The 24,195-nt window shown below is 34.4% G+C and overlaps 2 protein-coding genes across 11 annotated transcripts in view; one reads left to right on the forward strand and one right to left on the reverse strand.

The window, feature by feature from the left end:
* Positions 1–4,080, reverse strand: part of LOC114287269 (zinc finger CCCH domain-containing protein 19) — a 63,747-nt gene extending 59,667 nt beyond the window's left edge. For 2 of the 10 annotated variants that reach the window (XR_014329449.1, XM_082868733.1), the window contains exons 1-5: positions 3,823–4,074; positions 3,679–3,730; positions 3,430–3,564; positions 1,225–1,304; positions 488–675 (exon numbers count right to left, since the gene is read on the reverse strand). Coding sequence is in view for 8 of the 10 variants with exons in the window: in XM_082868733.1 (XP_082724859.1) it covers positions 488–675; positions 1,225–1,304; positions 3,430–3,564; positions 3,679–3,730; positions 3,823–3,949 (582 nt within the window). In the remaining 2 variants the exon portion in view is untranslated. Of the gene's footprint in view, positions 1–487; positions 676–1,224; positions 1,305–3,429; positions 3,565–3,678; positions 3,731–3,822 lie in introns of all 10 variants that reach the window. The other 8 variants (XR_014329450.1, XM_082868735.1, XM_082868734.1 and 5 more) reach the window with 4 other exon arrangements.
* A 2,215-nt stretch (positions 4,081–6,295) lies between these two features.
* Positions 6,296–8,073, forward strand: LOC114287276 (uncharacterized). The gene is made up of 4 exons (XM_082871726.1): positions 6,296–6,405; positions 6,596–6,785; positions 7,002–7,793; positions 7,897–8,073. Exons 1-4 carry the CDS (start codon positions 6,296–6,298, stop codon positions 8,071–8,073), a joined length of 1,269 nt encoding a protein of 422 aa, XP_082727852.1.
* The last annotated feature ends 16,122 nt before the right edge of the window (positions 8,074–24,195 follow it).

Consider the following 24,195-nt stretch of genomic DNA (forward strand, 5'->3'; position numbering starts at 1 on the left):
TCCACTATTTCAAATTTATATTAGATAATTTAAAACATAAATATTTTTTAATGTTACTCAAGAGCACTTCAAATAAAGAAACTGTATTTTCATACCAACAATGTAAGAATCCAAACCACCTAAAGACTAGAAGACACTAACACTAGGAATCCCATTACTTAATCCATTCCTAATGATGTAATTTCATCCCTGAACTTCCATTTTTATCATTGTAATGGGGCCTAAAAGTATATTAAACATTTATTATGTTAAACAAAGTTGCATGCTCTGTCTAATGTGACATGAATGGAGCCAAACAGCTAACTTGTTGAAGGAGCATCCAACACAGATTTCTATCAACGGACTTCTTTCTTCACACCAAGGAGATGATTTTCCAAACCAAATTAAAGAACTTACTAATCACAAGAGAATTCATTTTGCAACTTAAAGGAATGCCAACAGAAATTTCAAAAATATAATTTGCAGCTCTTCTTATATTGTATCATACCCCATCAGAATCAACATCCATGTTCTCTTCTCCAAGTAGTGCCAGCTTTAAGCAGTTATTGCAGAATCCTTTGTGCCCTTTAACACGTGTAAACTCCGCACCAGTGATGCAGCGTTGGCACACGCCAGTTGGGCAGCAATAGCAATGGAACTTCGAATCCTTTTCGCAAATGAAGCAAGAATGCAAACCTGAAATAGAAAATGGGTATGGATTTGCATGCTGTTATAGTAAACACAACAGAAATATGACAAGGAAATAAGAACATATGTTTCAACAACAACAGCAGAGTTGCAAAGAGTATGAACTCTCTTGTCCGCAGAGACTTGCAAAACTCATAATGAAGGTGATGCTTGAATTGAATCAGGGCCATAAATTAAGCATGTTTAGGATGATGTTAAAAACAAGTATTATAAACTCTTGCCAATCTCAATAAAGACAAATTCCATAAAAAAGTTGATCATGGATAAAAGGAAAACAGTGTTTCCATAAACATTCAACATTGTTATTTTTTTGTGAGTCATTTGGAGGGCATGAAACATAAGATCATTCAAAATTTGGAAAAAATACATCTTGGCATCATATATTAAATGATGAGTCTTTTGACTTCATGCATGCCGCATGTGACAATTGGTGTGATGCTTTTACTAGAGAAGTGTAGATTCCATTAGAAAAGTACAAAATGGTATACAAGAAAAAAAAAAAAGAAAGTAAACTGCAGATAATTAAGAGTGACTTACCACAAGTCCAGCGGTTTCCAGTATCAAAAACTGATTCATCCAGCCCCACACAATCGGCGTGATAAGATTTTAGACACTGCCTGAATCAGGACATTTGACAATTACAAGTGATAAATTGCTCCAACTCAAGAATGAGAAGAACTCATTACAATAAAAATGTTTCTAAGAAAGACATACGTCATAAATAAATAAGTAATAATGTAAAGTTAAACACAATCAAAAACTTAAAGAAGCCTCACAGCTTGGGTCAGATAAATAAATATGACAGCATACAAGCGCATGTAACAGCCAAGCTTATTGCTCAAATCTGGTTATAAAAAATACCTTACCAAGTGTTTCTTGATTTTCGTAATTCATGGTAACTTGGTAAGCTACCAACTTATGCAACAAAAACAATAAATTATTAAGAAAAGACCCCTGGAGGTGTGCTCAATTATAAGGCATTGAAAGCTCACCTGCTTCATTAGGAATTACTTATTCTTGGAAACATCAGTCAGCTAACTCATAGCAAAATTTTAAGCAAAAAGAAATGTCTCAATGATTCAATATTTTAGACACTGTTATACATCTTGACAATTTCTTTCGTTGTTTTCTTATTGTTTTCATTTGTATTGTCCTTAAATTCATCAATTTTTTTAGCTGAATAACTGTTGATCTGTGCAAGTTATTAATGGTATTCTCTTAAATTTATCACATTACTAATTATAAAAACAAAAATAAAAAGAAGAAGAAGAAAAACCATGGTAGTCAACAATAGAGGCTAAGCATAAGTAAGTAGATGAAAAAGCATATCTGATATATCACAACTTCTAGCAAGGATGTTTCTAGGCATCAAAGGAAGAATTCCCTTCCACTTCCAATCATTAATGAAATGAGAGAAAATGAATAAGGGATTCTCACAACATGGGAGACGAGTCAAGCAAAGCCATGAGTTAAAAGGAACCAACCAAAAATGTTACTCCCTCCGTCCTATTTTGATGTCTCCAAATTTTCACTTTTGAAAAGCTAATTGCAAAAAATTTAAACATTACTGTTTCCTTGCATCTATTTTGAATGCAATTTCAATTCTTGAGATAAAAATTTATATAAACAAGACAAATGGCATTTTTGTAAATTTGTTATTCATTAATGTTTTATTTAAGTTAGCTGCAAGTCAATTAAGAGCATCTCCAATCCTTTCTTTTGAGTGAAATTTTGGTTAAAACTTGATCTGACATAGAACATTCCAATCCTCCTTTTTTTTTTCTTTTTTTTTTCAATCAAATCTATCTGAAAAATTCTAAACTTATCCTAAAACCTGTTTTAAACATTTTTTATTACAAATACACACACACACACACATATATATACAATCCTTAGAGCATCTCTAATCCTTCACCATTTCTTTAATCAAATTTAAATTTGATGAAAAAATGCTCAAAAACCATCTCTAATCCTTTCATCAAATGTTCATCAGATCAAGGGAGAGTCATTTTTTTCATCAAATTTGAATTTGATGAAAAATTAAAAAGATGAAGCATTGGAAATGATTTTTTTCATCAAATTTGATGAAAAGGGTAATTTGGAATAAAAGGGGAATTTTTAAAAAGATTTTGATGATAATTTGATGAAAAGATTGGAGTAGTTCATATCCAAATAAGCTTTTTACTCAAATTTGAAATCAAATTAGGTGAAAATTTTGGTGAATGGTTGGAGATGCTCTTAATCTTTTTAAAAATTCATCAAATTTAAGTAAAAATATGACTATTGAGAATTTAGTGAAGAAGTTGATTAATCCTTGATGTGGTAAAAAAATTGTTTGATACAGATTTAATGACATTTTTAGAACATACTTCTAGCCTCTTTTTTTTTTTTAAATCAAATTTGAATTTGATGAAAATTTTGACAAAGCATTGGAAATGAAAAAAAAAAAAGAACCAAAGAATGTAAAAATTCTAGGTGATCAAAAATAAAATAAAATAAAATTATGTGTGATAGGCCATTGATATTGATACCCCATTTTCTCAACCACCTTGGCCCTTGTGTAAAGACGAGAATACCCTTTATTCAAAGGAAGAAAGAAGTAATTAGAGGGGGCAATTTTGTCAATGTATTGGGAAAACTGTCCTCCAGTCCTGAACATGGAGTGCCCAAATCACTGTCCCTCCTCTCACTCTTCCATCTAAAAACACTGAAACAGCAAAGAAATCATTTTTAGAAACTCACTTGTATTCACAAACAAGAAGCTTTCCACCATCTTTGCATACAAAGCACCAATCCTCTGCAACTTCTTCCTTCTTTCGAATATTTTGAATCTTTTTCCCTTTCTTCTTCATCACTCTCCAACTACTTTTGATCCTGCTGCAAGCAAATTTCTGGAATTTAACAACTCTTCAAACCCCAAAAATTCAATTAAATCGGAAAATCAACCATTGATAAACAATAGATAGCTCTATGTGTAAAATAAACACAAACCCTCTTGGCGAAGAAGCAGAGAAACAGGGGTTATGGCAGAGAAAATGAAAATCTACAATGCAGAATGAGCGATTAATGAAAGACCCACTTGAGAAAATGAGCAAAAAGCAGAGCTTAAAAACCAGAAACAAGAACAAAAACTACAATGCTGCAAAGCCCGTGGTTTTAGGGTATCTGGGTTTTTGATAGAGAGAGAGAGAGTAAAGATTGCAATGCATGTTGGTGAGTGAGTGATGAGTTTTTTGGGGAATCTGAAATTAATGCTATGCATAATCTGAAAGAGGAGTCAAATACAGTCAGGATTCTAACGGATTATGTCATTTATTTGCTTAGTTGGATGCTAATAATCCAAGGTTTATGAAATTACTAAAGTTAGGAATTTGTTTAACAATTTGTGTTGTAGCGCCGGATTAGTTTTTCTTGTCCCGAAAAGAAAATAAGAAAGAAATAAGAATTGCTTTTTTTCATTTTATTTTTTTATTCTATTTTTATAATATCAATTAAATATTTTCTGAAAAAATAAAAGTAACAGATGTTTTCATAATGGAAATTAAATGGCCTAAATTAATTGCAATATCATGGAATATTTATTCTAATTTAAATGAAAAGACCAAAAAACATTGCGGGATTTGGTGGCAGATCACTCACTGTCTAATTTGTCTTTCAAAAGGATAAAAATTATATAAGTACTGTCAAAATGAAAAATTCTATTTCCACCCACATGATAAACTCAGGGCACACATTTAATGAAAAATTAACTTAATGACAATTATATCCTAATTAAAAATTACTATAATAGACATCTATCAACACCTTTAATATTATATACATAAATTCTCTATACACATCTTTTAGGAATAAAAATATCTCAATATACACATTTTGAATGAAAACAATTAAACCCTAATTTTTCTATTGTGGTCATTTTGCTTGTTACACACTTTGTGCAATACTCTCAAAACATCTCTTATGTCGCTTTAATTTCTAGGTTTATACTCTACTATTTACATCGTTTAATTATTAGTTTCACAATTTTTACTTTATTTTAATATGGAAGAGTTGCAAACCTATGGAAGTTCAAACTCAAGCAAAAATATATCTAATGACACCAAAATCAGTGCTGAAAAGGTTAGTTTTTTCGTGCATTAATTTTTATTTTTTTTTTGCGTTTTTTAATCGGATAGCCAATGTGGAATTTTATCAAATTATTCAAAAATCAACTTCTGAAATAATAGTGATGTTTCGATCTATAAGTTTCGAATTTTTGATAAATTTCGATAGTTAAATTCTGAAACTTGAGACTTATTTCGGTTGTTCAGTGCTGAATTTTATAATTTTGTTCGGCTATAGAGTGCAGAATTATTTCATTTTTGTTGGGTTCTGTAGTACCGAATTATTCTATTATTTTCAGATTTTTAGTGCCGAATTATTATATTATTTTCAGCTCTATACAACCAAATGAAAATTGTTTTCTTCATATCACATCCACTGAAGAAACTGAGGTTCGATCGGATATTATGGTGGATTGTACTAGTCATTTTACTGTTAAACAGGTAACCTTTAACATGAAATTCATAAGTTCATAATTTTTATTAATTAGTTTGTTCTTATGAAAGTTGTGTGACATTATATATAGGTTTTCGACAGCAAAGATGAATTGCTCACTTAGGTACGTGATATTGGAAGGGCAAATGGCTTTGTTATTGTTATAAGGACGTCGGACTATGGTGGCGGTATCAAGAGACCAAGAATTTATCTTGCTTGTGAGCGGAGTGGAAAGTATAGATCACGTAAAAAGTTGAAAGATGGCTCAAAAGACTTATTGAAACAAACTGGTACGAAGAAGTGCGAATGTCCATTTGATTTGAAGGCATACAAGTTGAAAACAAACGATGAATGGATATTGAATGTAGTTTGTAGATTGCATAATCATCCAGCTGCGGAGCATCTCCAAGGACATTCATATGTAGGGAGATTGTCAGCTAATGAAAAGTCGTTGTTAGTAGATATGTCAAAGAGCCTAGTAAGACCAAAAGAGATACTCATTACACTCAAACAGGGGGATGTCCTTAATATGTGCACAATGAAGACAGTTTACAATGTACGACATCAATATAGGATTCTATAGAAAGCTGATAGATCCCAGATGCAACAACTACTGGGTGAATTAGCGAAACATAAATACATTGAGCATCATCCATGTGAGGAAGGCTCTATGACTGTCACAGACTTGTTTTGGGCACATCTAGTGAGTTTGGATTTACTTCGTACATTCCCTCATCTGTTGATTATGGATTGTACATATAAGACAAATAGATATCGACTTCCTCTTCTTGAAATTGTGGGAGTGACATTAACTCATATGACATTCTCCGAGGCTATCGCATACTTGCAAACTGAGCGTGTTGATAATTATGCATGGGCATTACAAACATTGCGTGATCTTATGGACAACAGTGTTTTACCTGAAGTCATTGTCATAGATAGAGAGCTTACTGTGATGAATGCCATTGACAACACTTTTCCGAATGCTCAACATTTGTTATGTCGTTGGCATATTAATAAGAATGTATTGACGAAATGCAAGAAAATGTTTGAGACAAAAGAAAAATAAGACATGTTTAACACTGCATGGAACTATGTGGTATTGTCATCGACTGAAGAGGAATACAATGATCACCTCGCAACGCTGCATAAGGATTTCAGTAACTATTCGGAGGCAATCAAGTATGTTACAGTGAGTTGGTTGAATCCGTATCAAGAAAAATTCATTGCGGTACATACAAATATGTGTATGTATTTTGGCAATGTTACAACCAATTGGTAATATTTGTTTTTTTTATTTTATTTCTTATAAATCATATTGTTATTTTTAATTATTATGCTTGACTATTTTTGTTTACATCCATATGAACAGGGTTGAGAGTGCTCATGCTAGATTGAAGAGGCAATTAGGTTCAAGTCAAACGACATTTGAGATTTCATTTAAAAAAATACATTGTCTACTTGAGTTGCAGCACATTCAAGTTAAAGCATCATTCGAGAAGAGTTTGACAACTATGCAACATCAATTCAAACCTTCTCAATTCGGAGAGCTTCGGGGTAATGTATCTATTTGTGCATTAGAGTACGCGTTGGTAGAGAGTAAGAGAGCAAATTTAGTTAGAATTGATGTTGCAGCATGTGGGTGTGTTCTTAGGCGCACACATGGTTTACCTTGTGCTCACAAGATTGCAGATTAAATGAGACAAGGCCGTCCTATTCCACTCAGTAGCATACATGTACATTGGACGCGACTTACTATATGTGTACATAATCTGAAGGTTGAGAAATTGGAATTGACTTGTATCCCAGAACTTGAGATGATTTTGAAGCGGTTCAATGAGTCTGATATTTCCATGAAATTAGATATGTTGAAGAAGTTGAGGGAAATTGCAAATCCAGCGAGCACTTTTCTTATTGAGCCTGATGTGAAACCTAATCCACGTCGAGGACATAAGAAAACTAATATATCTTGTCGTCGTGACCCGTGTGCATTTGAGTTGGTTGACAATGGCCATGATAGCCAGAGCACATTAGCTTCCAGTCAGTCAAAGAAAAAGAAAGCTTCGAAAGTGCTTGATAAGAAGCGGAATGTGAAGACAAAGACATATCGTACAAGAACAAGTTTACCGAGTGCATATGCTGGTGACTTCCCACCTATGTTAATACCATTCATAAAGTTGATGAAGGATGTAGATGGTGATGGGAATTGTGGTTTTAAAGCTATTGCGGGTTTACTTGGTCTTGGAGAGAATGACTGGGTGCAAGTTAGGCGTGATCTGTTACTTGAATTGAATAACTACAGAGATGAATACGTCGTACTATATAGATTGCATGAGAGGGTTGAGGAGCTGACATACATCCTTTCATATTTTGAAGATAGCGCAGGCTTTGATCGTTGGATGACTATGCCTGACATGGGACATCTTATTGCATCATTTTATAATGTAGTTTTGTACCACTTGTCATTGCAACAATGTCTGACTTTCTTACCTTTGAGATCACCGCCAGTAACCCTAGCTGATCGTCGTGAGATTACCATTGGATTTGTCAATGGAAATCATTTTGTGCAGGTATAAGTTATGAAAATAACGGTACATTGTTGTTTAATATTTTTGTAATTGCAAATTTGATGCATTTGGTAAAGATGTGTAAAATTTTTGGATGTACGTGCAGGTATTTTTGAAGGCCGGTCATCCAGTTCCTCCCATTGCTGTGCTTTGGCGAGTTCACCATCACACTTGTGCATCAGAATGGGAGAATGCATATGTTAGCCGCATTCAAAAATTCAAAGACAGCAGAGGACCTAATGTAGCTACTCGAGAGACATTTGATGTAGTTAACATAGATTGATGTTTTAAAGAGCAGTCATGAGAGGTTTAAGAGATTAGAGAGCAGTCATTAGTTTTTATTATTTACTAGTTCATATAGATTGATGTAATGGTCATTTTTTTTAAATACAATATCATATGAGTTATAGTTCTCTTATTTATGGAATAGATGTCATATTATTTTTACATTGTTTGAACACAAAACGTAATGAAAACAATATTAACCAAGTGCAACTACTGTTAAAGATTTTTCATATTAAATAACAAGTATGTAAGAAGAACTAGTAATATTAGCTAGTAGTTCAATCCATCCACATCATCACAAAATACATGTCTCGTTATACATAATCCAAAGATGATAATAATATTTGTCTTCTTATACATCCACTAACACCATCAGAAACTACCTGTGCTAAAATTACGAACTACTATAAACTATGTGACCGGCGAGTGTAATGTGCTCCAAAACGATGTGTAGTAGAAGAGCTGGGTGCAGACCGACCCTGAACGGATGTGTTGGGCACAGCTTCACTAATGTGCTGATCTTGAAGAAGCTGTTCAATCGCATCAATTGTGTAGTAAAGTCTATCAGGATGTTGAACATTGTCCTCATAGCCAGTCTTAACGAAAGGATAAGTAATCTGATATATCTGTGACATACGCTACATTACGAGAACAAATACAACATTATACACAAACCTATAATAGTTCACATAAATAATTTGTAATTGTGCTCCTAAAAAAAAAAGTACCTGTGTATCTTGGCTAGGATACTGATAATGATGAATATTTGGGTCCACCTGAGAACAACGCGCCGGGTTTTGAACATACATATGGGTAATGGTTTGGTACCAATCCATGTAACCAGGAACACAATCCCAAGGCTGTCGTACCGGTGTACTCCTCCTCCGATCAAATAACACATGGTTGTCCCATGCCTCCCAAATGATGTCGAAGTATGCATACATAACATTGTAGCGTGGAGCTGTGGCTCCTCAAGAGGCACGCATAAGGCCAAGTGGTGGATTAGGGATTGTTTGCACTCTGCCAAACTGTCTCAAAACTCTATCAGGGTGATATGGTTCAATTACTTCCAAACACTTTAGGCAACCGTGGTAGAACGTAACTGGGTGACACAGATGGACATCTCTGCAACTCTAGTACGGGTCCCAAGTAACCTACAAACAATAACAACTGTAAGATATGACAACTGTAAATTTTGTATGATATAGAGTTTCAAATTTTGAAGGACTTTCTAACTTACATCATGTACACCCAACCTATCCAGCTCCTCTCGAAAAGCCTACAACTGTGTCTCTTCACCAGACTCTCTCCAAGAAGTCTAACGGTAAACATGTGGCATGTCTCGAGTGTAATTCATATTCAAGTGTGATCGGAATCCACGAAAGTACTCATAAATCCATCCCTCAAGAAGTGTCATGTAACCGGCTATTGGTTTCACGTCAGACCTGCTAGTGTACCCCATCTGTCTATACAAGTATGCCAATGTAGCAGCACCCCAAGCATATGAAGATACAGTCGTCAAATCGGACAACAACTCAAATAAAACAACAGGGACACTAGTACCAGTCTTGTCACTGAAAAGTGTACAACCCAAGAAAAATAGCAAGTATGCTCTACCTGCACATGCAATTCTTTCCATTGAATCATTGTCTGTGACATTATGAAAGTTTGCCCTCAACCACTCAAGCCTCACTGAATTGCCTCTAGCACTAGACATCTCATGTCAGACCTCTTGCTCATCAATTTCCAAGGTATTAACTACTAGTGCAATGGCCCGCGTTTTTGACAACTTACGCACACTAATAGATTTGCCTACAATGGGAAGCCCTAGGATAGTGGCGACATCGTTCAATGTGATAGTCATCTCTCCAACAGTCAAATGGAAGGTGTTTGTCTCCGGTTGCCATCTCTTAACAAAACTAGACACTACAATTTTGTTAACAAAGCGGTACGTGCAATGAGCTAATTGTACAAGTCCTGACATCTCCACAATGTTTACAAATGTAGCGTTGTTTCCTTGTTCCCACCACAGCCACGAATGAATCGTAGACGATTGATTATGACACTTCAAGGGCCCCCTTTCATCAGCACCATTCCAAATAGCTGCAGCAACATGACTTTTAAAACTTTTAAGGATTGATGGATCAGTTGGCCCTCTCGAAAATGGCTAAGTAAGGATATCTTCATCAACAATGTCAGCATCATCACCAGTAGGATCATCATCCATAGCAATATCATCCACAACTGGTGCATCATGTATAAGATCATCATCCATGGCAATGTGCGTGTCATCATCATGCACTCGAGCACGTCTACGTGCACGTCCACATCCACGTCTACGTCTCTCTAATTCACGGAGTCTTCTGTTCGAAGCTGTTACTGACTGACGTTAATTGGGACCGCCATCCATCTGTATAAGGAAAAATTTTCTCATCAACCCAATATAACGAAACAGTATAAACACACCCAGAAAAAGGATCACATCAATGCGACTAATAAGTAGCCTAACCATGCCATCTTAATGAAATCTAATATGCAGTTATAGACCATTAAATTGACAATTTTGATGATGTGAAATTAACAAAATAAGCTAAGGACATAACCCTACTACTGATGAAAGAGTGAGACTAAGATTTGTTGAAAAATTACAATGTAAACATCGATATAGCAAAACTATTTGTATTCTGTACAGACCATTCATCAATTAGTTTGGTAATGTTCACAACATGCCAAAAACATATTAACTTCACTTCGGCCAATTTGCCAAGGCAGCAGGGTCATTAATCAATACCAACATCATTTTTCAAACAATCAAAGGATTGCCCATCACTTGTCTTTGTACATTCTATTTGATTGTAAATTTGTTATAACTATAAGTATAGAACCAAACACCAAATTTGAACCCAATTTCAATGTTTTGAAAGGACAAACCGCTAATGTTCTATGTAATGCAATTGTTTTGTTCAGCTATTTAGCTAACAGCATTTTTGAAGACCTATGTTTAACTACTTAAGCTAACAATATAATGTGAAAATACTAATACTGCACAGATTTTTGTTTCTATTGTTATGCATTGAATTTCGCAAAAAATAAATAAATAAATAAATACATAAACATACCCATAAAATAAAATTGTTGGAAAAACCTACAGCAAAACCAATCTTGGTAGCCTATGTAACTTATGTAACTTGGTGTAAAAAAAAAAAACCATTCAGAAGTTCAGTGCCGAATAAACAAAAAAATTTCAGAAACCAATTGTCGAAATTAAACAATTAATTCAGAACTATTGGACCAAACAAATATACCAAATTCAGCAGAATAACTTCGAAATTTTGTATTTTTTTCGGTTTTAATAAGTCAAAAATGTACCCAATACCCGGTTATTAAGTTCCGAATTAAATAACAAAATTCGGAAACCCAGTCCCGAAAGCTCCAACCCGTTCAGCCATGGAAAAATCGATGTTTTATATGCCAATGGAATGCAGATATATCCGAAAATGGTAAATGTAATATGAAAATGGAAAGATTTCTTACCTTACACAAAAGATTCAATAGTTTTGAGTGGAAATTCAATGGATGTCTTCAAGTTCTTCAATGGAGGTGAAGAAAGTTCAGAACTTTTTTTTTTCCCTCTGTTTCAATGAAGTCAATGTCTTCAGAAAAGTGGGTGGACTATAAATTTCAATTAAGGTCAATTAAAGTGTGTGCATTTTAAGATAAAGTGTGTGTACCATTTATGAAACATGGATCTAATTGTAATTTTAAGAGTGTGGATTGAGAAAATTAGTTCATAATCAAATTAATAGGGATGTGTAGTGAGAAAAGATTTGCCTTAAGTTTATTAGGTGGGTGGAAATAGAATTTCCCTTTCAAAACCCCGTAATATTTTAAAACTTGTTTATTTTACTAAATTACCCTCATATTTATCAGCTATTAAGCCATCCTCACAGTGTATTTCAGAGTAAAGTTTATTATGATTCAAAATAAAATTTTATATTGCTAAGTAAATCAACATGTTTGTAACTAGAATAAAATTTCAGAGTAAAATTTTACTTTGAATCAGAGTAAAATTTCCTATGATTCACAGTAAAATTTTATATTGCTTTGTTGTATCTTGTTTCTAACTGCTTTGTTATTTCCACTTAATCCTTTCTGTTGTTTATTTAATTAATCTCGTTTTCAGTTCATCTTACTCATCCAAAAGATCGGTCTGTGTTTATCCACCTGGTTTAAGTCACCCACTTTCGTTCCCTGTCCAGAGTAAGTCCTTCGGGTTAGGCAGTGTAGGACATAGGGGTTCTTTCGAATAGGGTCTGTACTCAAACCATTTTGGTCTGTGATAACATGACAAGAATAGGGTATGTATTAAAATATCTATAAAACTGATTAATTAAACAAAATAATGAATCGATTATTTAGAAGTAACTCGTCAGCCAGTTCTAGGTCAACAACTTTGCCCTTAATACCAAATCAAGGATTAGTAATAAATGAAGAAGATGTTGAAATATAAAATGATAAAATTGATGCAGGATGGAATATACCAAAATTACCAATCAAAAAAATTTATAAAACTACTTTCATACAGAATGTTTTCAAAATTACTTTGCATGTTAAAACTATTGAACAAGTTTATGCTTTGGAAAAACCCCGAGAAACTTGTCAATTATTTGATACCAAATTAATTAAAAGACATTAAATAATGGCTACAATTTTATGCATATTGGTCTAATTCAAGTCGGTGTTAATCCATTAACTATAGTTGGTAAAAATACCTTTGTTTTGTTATGTTTACGAGATGCTCGATTTCTTGATTACAATGATAGTCTAATGGGTATGATGGAAACTGGTCTGCATAGAGGTCCAGTACATTTTAACTGTTTTCCTGATTTTACACTTAGTTTACGAGATTCGCATATTTTAGATGCATTAACATTAAATATTCAATTACATGGTTCATTTACTAACATGAAAGAAAAAGTTCATAATATTGCTTTAATATATCGTGTTCATTACAAATGTATGCAAACCAATTTAAATGTCCATGCTTTACATAAGAGTCCCAAAGATAAAACTTTATTAATTCAAAGTAGTAGTAATGATGGAGAATCACACATTAATGTTCCCCAAATGATTGAATGGAAAAATGTAGATTTACCTGATCAATGGATTACTGTTAATGAAAATTACAAACATAATCAACAACAATCCTCAATTCAGGATATCCAAGACATTCATCAATTTAATGATGGTTCTGTTTGAATAAAATTTAATCATAGTCAATCCTCTCGACATAGTACATCCAGTGTTCCAACTGAAATTGAAACTGAAGATGAAATATTTAATACTCCCTTATTTCGCAAAAATAGTAAACTCTATCTTGGTCAAACTGGTCAACCTTCTTTAAACAAATTAAAAGGAATAGATAATACTACTTCCTCTCAAATTAGTAAACCTGTTTATTCTACACATACTCATTTACCTGAAGAAGAAATTGCTTCTAATCATTCTCCAACTCAAACTGATTTCGAAGAATTTATACCACCTGTTAATCCTCAATTAATGACAATCAAAAAGGAATTCAAACATGATCTAGATAAATTACTTATTGAGTTCAAATCCTCTAAAAATAAAACACACAGACATGCTTATTATGCTAAATATACTTCTGCTCAAATGTCCAAAATTACTCGACAATGGTATGATTTTATGGTTAAATATGGTTCTGAATTACCTCTATTAGAATATGTTGACAAATATTACAAAAAGATTAATACAATCACCAAACATAAATGGAAAACTTCTGACACTACTTCTGTTAGTTCTAGTCATCCTCCTTTAGAGAAAATAATTCTTAATCAACAAGGTTCTGAAATCCCTGCTTCTCCTTTCAAACTACCTGGTAATGATAATGAGATTAAAAAGGTTATTGAACAAAATAATTACACTAATCAATGTTTAAACACAATTGGTAAACAATTAGACAAAATAGAAACCAATTTAGAATCTGTTCAAACCACATCTACTAAACAACCTTTAGATCCACCTGTACTTAATCTACCCAGTAATCGTTCCAAACGCACTAGTTTAGTCACAAATGATCAATCTACTGTCAAAGCTATTGAAAAATTATTTACTAAATTATCTACCTCTGATAATGCTTCACCCTCTAAAGATAAAGGTTTTACTGTTTTAAATCAACAACCTACTATTGAACCTGTTTCTACCCAATCTGACACTGAAACTACTGATAATGAACTAAATTAATTAACTCAACAATTTCAATCTTCTACTCTAAATAAAATTCATTATCCCAAAGTTAATCCACATACTACAAAAAATTGGTATTCTCGACCTACTCCTGTTGATCTTTAATTTGAAGAAACTAATCTTAATAATCAATTTTCTGTCTCTGCCAAAAAGTTATACGAATGGAATATTGATGGTCTTAGTGAAGATCAAATCCTCCAAAAATTAAATCATCTCTCTATGGTCGCTAATAGCTATCTTAGTAATTATCCCCATTATACTCAACCCGAAATTGTTACATTAATTACTTTTGGTTTCACTAGTATGCTCAAATCTTGGTGGGAGAAATATTTAACCGAAGAACAAAGAGAATCTGTTATTTATGCTAATCAAACTGACGATAATGGTCTACCTATCTTTGGTGAATCAATTGGATGCTGTCATCCTGATGGTATTAATGCATTAATATATACAATTGTTCGACATTTTATTGGTACTCCAACTAATATCTATTTTTGCATACATGATCAGCTTAGTAATCTTACATGTCCTACCTTAAGTGATTTTAAATGGTATAAAGATGTACTTACCTCTAGAGTTATGTTAAGAGAAGACTGTACTAAATCATTTTGGAAAGAAAAATTTATTAATGGATTACCTAGTTTATTTGCTCACAAAATTAGAGATGTTCTTAGTCAACCTACTGGTGTTATTGAATATGATAATTTAACCTATGGAGATATAATTAGCACTATTCAAAAAGAATGATTAAAAATGTGTATTGATCTTAAACTTAGCCAAAAAGCCACTAAAGATGAACACAAAACTAAATATGAATTAGGAAATTTCTGTGAACAATATGGTTTACCTCCTGTAACACCCTCTCGTAGGAAATCACATATATATTCTAAGCATTAATATAAATCCAAATATTCTAATAAATACAAAAAGAATTATTCACCTTCCAAATCCAATGATAAATTTTATACTAAACCCAAAAAAAAATATTACAAAAAATCACATTCCAAATCTAAGTCTAATAAAGATATAACATGTTATAACTGTGGTAAAAAAAGGTCATTATTCTAATAAATGCAAAGAGAAACAAAAATTAAAAGATAAGATTCATCAATTACAAATAAATGATGAATCTAAAGTCAAATATTTGAAATCTTTCAATTAAATCAATCTGTTAGTACTTCTTCCTCTGATAATCCTGAAACTTCCTCTACTACTTATTCAACTAATACTGATTCTGATAATAATAATATAACATTAGGATGCAATGATCTTTGCTGTAAACCAGTTAAACAAATTACTGTTTTGACAAAATCAAACCAAGAAGAATCTGCATTAATAGAATTAATTAGTAAATTAGATGATCCTAGTTTAAAACAAAAGTATATGGAAAAATTAAAATCTTTATTAATCCATTCCGATAATAAACCTAAGTTTAACAAACCTATTATTAGTTTATCTAAAACTTTAGAATGATTTAAAAATAAAACTAAAGAAATCACACTTCAAGATTTACAATCTGAAATCAACCAAATTAAACAAACCATCCGAGATTTACAAACTAAAGACAAAAAATTAGAAGACGAAATTATTTCTCTCAAACTTAATCAAAGTTTTGATAATTTCCAACCTAATCCAAATACCTCTCCGCATGAATCCGACAATAATTCCGAACATGATTCTGATCACACTAATCCCGATAAACTCCTATTTGATAATCGATCTCAACCCAGCAACCTTGAAGATAAACGATTAAATCTAATTAATAAAATTTATATGAAAAAATGGTATTCACAAATTAAAATTGTTATCGATGATTTTGAATTAGAATTAGTTGCTCTAATTGATAATGATGCTGATTTAAATTGTATTCAAGAAGGTTTGCTCCCTACTAAATATTATGAAAAATGCCATGAGAAATTAACTTCTGCTAATGGTAGTCAAATGTATATTAAATATAAATTACCTAAAGTACATGTTTGTCAAGATAATGTATGTTTCAAAACCTCATTTGTTTTAGTAAAAAACATGACTGATAAAATTATTTTATGAACTCCATTTATACATTTACTTTATCCATTTACTACATCCGCTACAGGAATTACTACTTATGTTTTAGGACAACCTGTTACTTTTAAATTTTTATTTCCACCAGAAATGCTAGAGTTAAAATTATTAAAAGACTATTCTATATCTCATACTATTAATCACTTAACCAGACAAATTAATTTTCTTAAAGAAGAAATTAATTACAAACGAATTGATCAAAAATTAACTAATCTAATTATTATTTCTCAGATTAATGAATTTAAATTAAAATTAGAGTCAACTGTTTGCTCAACTTTACCTACTGCATTTTGGCATAGGAAAAAGCATGTAGTTACTTTACCATATATTAAAAATTTTGATGAATGACAAATTCCTACTAAATCTAGGCCTATTCAAATGAATCATGAATTACTTGAAATGTGCAAAAAAGAAATTAATGAACTATTAAGAAATCGAATTATTAGTCCTAGTAAATCTCCATGGTCTTGCCCTGCTTTTTATGTCAATAAAAACGCTGAATTAGAACGAGGTCCCTCGATTAGTTATCAATTATAAACCACTAAATGCTGTTTTAAAATGGATTCGATATCCTATTCCCAATAAAAAAGATTTAATCAAACGACTTAGCCAAGTCGTTATTTTCAGTAAATTTGATTTAAAAAGTGGTTTTTGGCAAATTCAAATCCACCCCAAAGATAGATATAAAACTGCTTTTAATACACCCTTTGGTCAATATGAATGGAATGTCATGCCATTTGGATTAAAAAATGCTCCTAGTGAATTTCAAAATATCATGAATGATATATTCAACCCATTTAGTCATTTTTCAATCGTTTACATTGATGACATAATAATTTTTTCCAACTCAATTCATGACCATTGGAAACATTTAACTGCTTTCTTCTATACAATTAAAAGTCATGGTTTGGTCATATCTGCCCCTAAGATTAAATTATTTCAAACCAAGGTTCGATTTTTAGGTTACGATATTCATCATAATACTATTCTCCCCATTAGTCGCTCCATTGAGTTTGCGTATAAATTTCCTGATGATATTCTTGATAAGACCCAATTACAAAGGTTTTTAGGTTCCCTCAATTACATTGCTGAGTTCTACAAAGACCTTAGGAAAGTCTGTCAACCCCTGTTTGATAGGTTAAAGGATAATCCTCCTCCTTGGTCTTCTGTTCATACTGCTATAGTACAACAAGTCAAACAATATGTTAAAACTCTTCGTTGTCTTGGTATTCCTATTGAGAATTCATTCAAAATTATTCAAACTGATGCTTCTGATATTGGTTATGGTGGTATTCTTCTTCAGAAGGTCACTCCTCAATCATCTGAGCAAATTGTTCGTTACCATTCTGATGTCTGGAATAAAGCACAATTAAATTATAGTACTATTAAAAAAGAAATTTTATCTACTGTTTTATGTATTCAAAAATTTCAGGATGATATTTTAAATCAAAAATTTTTACTTCGTGTTGATTGCAAATCTGCTAAATATGTTCTTGAAAAAGATGTTCAAAATCTTGCTAGTAAACAAATTTTTGCCCGTTGGCAATCTATTTTAAGTGTTTTTGATTTTGATATTACTTATATCCCTGGTTGTCAAAATTCCCTTCCTGATTTTCTTACCCGGGAATTTTTACAGGGGGGTAAGGGATGAGTGCTACTCCACAAATTGCCTATATTAAAACCCAAATTACCCATTACCAAACCCTAATACACCAAGTTACTTTCCGGATCCAACGTCTCCAATTAGCCAAAAAACCTACTAAACGAGCCCAATACATCAATTACCATCAAATTCAAGCTCGTCGTAATTTACTTGCTGATTACACTAACTGTTTGAACTATTACCAGAATTATTTAGATCTTCTTTCTGGTTGCTAATCATTGTTTCCTGATTCCACAGATGTCTCACCCAAGGCCTCCTTCCAAGGCTTTGGTCCCATCTTCCAGTAAACCTAATCAACTTCTTGTTCCTCCTCCTTTGGAGTCAATCACCCAATCTCCCTCTCTTGAGATGGTTAATCGTTACCAAGTCCTTGGTAGCATTTACCGACCTAATTACTCATCTGCTTTGGCTACAGATCCCTTTGCTTCTAGCCAATCAGTTTCAGTTACTCCACTTTCGGTTAACCCAGTCAAATCATCCCGATCTGAGTACACCAAATCACATATTACTAACCTGTTCTACAAAGAACCAAGTCACCCCAAGAGTCAAACCATTCATGAAATTGCTCAATCCTATTTTGGCTATGGACGCCATTTCATCCTTTCACATCCAGAGAAAACACTCTCTTACTACAAAGATATTTTGATTCATCATCAATCAATTCTGATTAAACCAATTCAGGATCGAACTTATTCCTATAAGATCCTGTATCATTCAATCTACATTCACAACATTGTTTCCTTAGCTGAATGAGGTCCTCCTTATCAGCTTCGAGATTTACCTGGTCACTCCATTCAGTATAATTACCATGATTATGTTGATGCTTGGTTCAAGATTTTCTTGTACCAAAATGAAACCTTCAGTCATTCTTGGTTTATTTCATTTGATCAAAAATTCAAATCTGAGTTACCTTTCTGGTTTCTGAGATGGTGGACTCATTATGGCGCCATTTCAGATATTCTCCCTGATGGTCTTAATGAGCTAATTCACTATTTTGCCTCTGTTTATCCATTCACCACTCTCCAAAGACAATTTCCATTATTGTTAATTTTTATATCCAAATATAAAATCCCTTGGATATTCAAATGGCATTATGGACTTGATGATAAAATAGTCATCCGCCAACATTCAGTCAAATGGTGGGCTAAGTTCAATTTGCCCCGCATATTTGAAATTGTTCAAGAAAAATTCCCTTCTGATCAATGTGCTCCTACTCCTGCACTTGCTAAAGCCCAGCAGATCCCAACTGCTGCACTCAGTCAAGGAAGTCAGCCCAGTCTTCCTCCAATCAACCTTGGAAGCCCCTCATCTAGTGGTTCCAAGCCCATTAAATCAAAGATCCAGTCCACATCTGAAAAATCAAAGTCCAAGGCTAAGTCCAAAGGCCCTGCAATGCCGGCTCAGCCCAAGACTCAATCAAAGCCCAAGTCAAAATCCAAATCCAAGGCTCAGTCAAAGCCCATTTCACCTCCTGATCAGCCCAAAGTCAAAGCTAAAAGCAAGTCCAAATTATCTAAAGATGAAATGCTCCAGCTCGTCTAACAAATTATGGATCAAAATGAAGCCCATTCATCCAGTTCAGACAGTTCAGAAGAAGGATCAAAACATTCCCACTCTTCTGAAGGATCCACCAATCAATATTCTGGTCCAGAGTTTCAAGATGCTCAGGATCCGTTTAATTAATCAACATAGGATTCCCTATAAATACAAATTAGTTTCAATCAATACTCTTTTGAGAAAAGCTGCCAATTTGTATTTATATTGATTCCTTTATTCACATGATCACCGAAAGTGATGAATAGTAAAAGTTACTGTTCACAGTCACTATTTACCCAATCAACTTTTGATAAAGCTGCTCAACTGTTCAATCAATCAGCCGAAAGCAACCGACAGCTCTGCTCAGTCTCCAATGCTGCCAGCTGCCTTCCGCCAATTCACATGTTGTATAGTTAATTTATTTTCTATAAATTGTAATCAATTGTATTCACTCAGGCAGTCTTCAATTTTCTTTCCATTTCTGTGTTGTAAGAAAAACCAGAGTGCTCTGAGTGACAATTATGCCTTCCCATTCTGTACCCTAGTTAAGATCCTTGCAGTTGCTACGATTGTAATTGTAAGTTATTTTCTTGAAATATTATAATTTCAATTTAATGGTATTAAAATGATTTTGTGTAATTAGTGCTTTCCAATTCCTTTGTTCAATTTAATCATATTTGATTTCGTAATCCATGTTCTTCATGTTCTTGCTTTCCAATTCCTTTGTTCAATTTAATCATATTTGATTTCGTAATCCATGTTCTTTATGTTCTTTTGCTGCTTCCGCCCTTTTACTATGATTCGAAGTAAAATTTTATATTGTTAAGCAAATCAACATGTTTTAACCAGAGTAAAATTTTACTGTTACAAAAAAATAAAATACATACTAAATGAATAAACCAGAGTCAAATTTTACTCTAAGATCTATTAACAAATAAAAATAAAAATAAAATAAAAAAGCCAATTGGAAACAACAAGTTGACATCTACAGCTCAGATTCATGTTCTCCATATCTATTACAATCTGTCTTATTTTCATCAACATCAACACAAGAAAAAAAAAAAAATTTATCTGTTGCAATATGTTTCTTCATCTACATCATCATCAGCATCAACAACAATATAACAACAACAAATAAAATGAAAAAAAGGGGGGAAAAAAATCATATTATCATCCACATCCAGTGAAGGCTAACAACAACTTAGATATATGTTATTGATCTAAGAGATTTCAAGAGAGAAAAACGAAGTCTATGTAGCGGTCGAGCAAAAGTTCAAAGAATCTGAAGTAAATTATGTGGAAAAGCCCAAAATCATAAAATCAAATGAACATATATTTACATATATACATAATTTTGTTGTATAATGTGTATGAGCTTTAATGAAATCGGTGCTAAAGCTTTATCTGGTCCTAATAGAGAAAGAGAGAGAGAGAGAGAGAGAGAGAGAGAGAGAGAGAGCTGTGAATCAAAGGAGACCATCAATGGAGTTTGAGACTTGGATCCCGCTGAAAAAAGGAGTGTAGACACCCCATTTTTGACTGACCTTAAGACTCAGACGTCACTGATTGAGCACTCGGTGATGACGCATATTGTGCTCGTTCTGAGGTTGCGGAGTCTCCGCTGAGAGCCTTGCCTCCGGACTTCGGGGCTCTTTTGTGCTTTGCCTCGGTTTGCAAACCAGGTCCTGTTTTCTTTGTTTTTCTCTTCCCGAAGGGAGGGAGAGGTCTCGTAGACCATCTCTCAGTGGTCGTAGACCACTTTTCCCGTTTCGAGACCAGTTTTCGGTTTTCGAAGCCGTCGGCCGCACGCCTCGGTTTGAGACCGCTTAACTACCTCCGTTTGCTCCGGTTTTTGGCACACACCTTGTTTCCTCTCCCTAGAGGGACACTGTGGCCCAGGAGACCACCTTCGGGGTCGCACCCCACTTTCGGCGCTTAACAGTCAGTTTTCGGGGCCTCCGGCTGCACGTTTTGGCCCCCGAATGCTCGTTTTGCATCGGTTAGGGTTCATTTTTGGCATGGACCCTAGTTTCATTGTTAGAAAGGTGGTAGTATGGTGGGAGACCACCTTTTCTTCTTGGAGACCATTTTTCTTTTCGCCGCCCGATTTTCTTGTTAGAGAGGTGGTCTCCCTCACTTTTGAGCCATATTTTTTGGTCTCCCATACCACCACTGTGTTGCATTCACCTAGGAGGCCACCTTTTTGGCATGGCCGACCACCTTTTCTTGTTGACCCTTTTGACCCCTGGTCGGCTGACCAGGGGAAGTGGTCGGCCGACTACTTGAACTGGTCGGCCGGCCATCTCCTTTTTGGCCTTCCTGAATTGCATACAACTATGCCAGCTGGGAGGCATTTGCCCCATCCTCCGAGATTTAACCCTTTTGTTTGTCTTCTTAAGGAAGCTTTGGCCCTTTTTGCTTAGCTTTTAAGAGAAGCTTGACCTTTTGTCAAGCTTCTTGAGGAAGCTTAACCCCTTTGGTCTAGCTTCCTCAAGAAGCTTGACCCTTCTGGTTTAGCTTCTTTTAGAAGCTTGGTCCCTTTGCTTGAGGCTTCTTCAAGAAGCCTTAGACCTCTTCTTCTATAAGAGAGGCTCTCCTCTCCATTTTCAAGAGTTGAACATTTTTGGCTGAGGCATACATATACTCTCCCTCTATATCTCTACATCCAAGCTCCATAGCCCATGGTTCTTGGCCATTTGTGCTACACCTCCAAGCACAACACCTCCACTACCATCCTAAGTACCTTGGAGCTGTTTTTCAAAGGTTGAGGGCTCACTTTCTTGGTCCAGAGCTTGCTGCATTGCTATGCTACAAGGGTAAGTCACCATTTCCCTCTTTGTAGCTTTATGTTGCTTCATTCTTTAGCCTTATTTGCAAGCATTTCTGGGTTTTGTCATAAACTGAAAAAAATTTTGTTTTGAGCTTATAAACATGTTTTTTTAAGACATTTTTTATGTTTGGAGTCATCTTCCCCTTTGCATGCTTCATTTCCTCATGTTTAGGGCTATGCATTAGAGCATTTGTGTTGGCCTTGGTTTGGCCTTTTAGCCACTGAAATCCAACGGATTTTCAGTGGCTAACATGTATTTTTGAGCCCTAAAATCAGAGAGGGGTGACCCTCTCACCCCTTGATTTGTTTACTAGCTTTGTTGGCCTTCCAAAGGGGCTCCTACTTGCCTGTTTCAAAGCCATATTTCAGGCCCTATTTGGTGAGTTTTAAGGTCTTCATAGGCTCTTTCCAGAGCCCATTTTTCCATATAAAGTGTCTATTATGCATGTGTAGAACAATCCTATTCAAGGCCTTTCAAAAGGGCTTTTTCTTGCATGTTTCCTAGACTAATTTCAGGACCTTTTTGGTGGGCTTTAAGACCCTCGTAACCTCTTTCCAGAGGTGGTTTTGCCATTTTGTGTGTCCATCATACATGTGTAAAATAACCCCTTGCATGGCCTTCCAAAGGAGCCTATCATTCTTGCATGCATTGATTGAGTTTCAGTGGGTTTTGGGGCATATTTTGGCATGGCATACTTCTATTTTTTGTTGGTTTGGTGAGCTCTCATATGCTTCATATAGTTGTAGTACAACTCATGGTTCACTAGCTTTCTTTGCATGCTTTGTTGACCATTGATTTTAGCACTTTTTGGCTATGCCTTAAACTGATTTTGTGCATATTTTGGACTGCCTTAGCTCTGTTTTTGGGTCTCATGGTCGAATGATGCCTTGTTTGCATGCTTGTAGTTCAATGTCCATGCTTAGCTTTGAGTTTTGAGGTCCACTACATGCATATACTGAGATGTTTTCTTGTTTTGGGGCCATTATACATCATATTTCAGAGCTTATGTAAATGCCATACTCCCATGTTTAGTACTCTTTAAATGCGTTTGAGAGTCGGGCTTGTATGCCTCATTTACTAACGACAACAGCCGCATTGGAAGTGGAATATCTTCCTGCGTTGGGTCTTCTTCTTGGCATTACGATGCCTCTTCTTGATTGGTTTTGGCGAACAGGGGCTGATCGACTGTATAGAATTATACGTTTCTGATCATCCACGCTTTGAGCCCGTTGTGTTCATTTTTTTCCAAAAACTCTTTGTAACTTGAATCGGCTCCGGGGTTGCATAATATAATACTTGGAATCCCGCCCTTTATTTTCTTTGGGCGGGCATATTTACAATTCGAAAAAAATTCCCGTTGCGCTCCAATAAACTCGCGCCAATGTTTCAAAAATTGTGGGGCCACATCATCGATTATGTTGTAGAAAGCGTCGTCCTTGTGGTCCCTCAAGTCGATATGGCCAGAATAATAATTATGTGGTCCCAAAGGCCGGGCCCAACATGTTTTCCCAATTCTAGATGGGCCTTCAATTATAATGCTCTTGGGCCTGTGCGGTCTTTGGGTTTCGTCTCTTATATTGTCTGCAACCCATTGCTGTATGGTTGTTGGAACGATCCATACTGTGTCTGTAAATGGATGAACATACGTCAATGGTGGATTGAATGAAACCCGGTCATAATTTGATGACAATTTGTCATAATTTAACCAGAAACATTTTAGATCGCCATTTCGCACCACTGTTAGTGCTTCGTCCTTGGT

The sequence above is a fragment of the Camellia sinensis genome, chromosome 5 (genome assembly GCF_055761805.1).
Source record: "Camellia sinensis isolate YWXY chromosome 5, ASM5576180v1, whole genome shotgun sequence".
Lineage (NCBI taxonomy): Eukaryota > Viridiplantae > Streptophyta > Magnoliopsida > Ericales > Theaceae > Camellia > Camellia sinensis.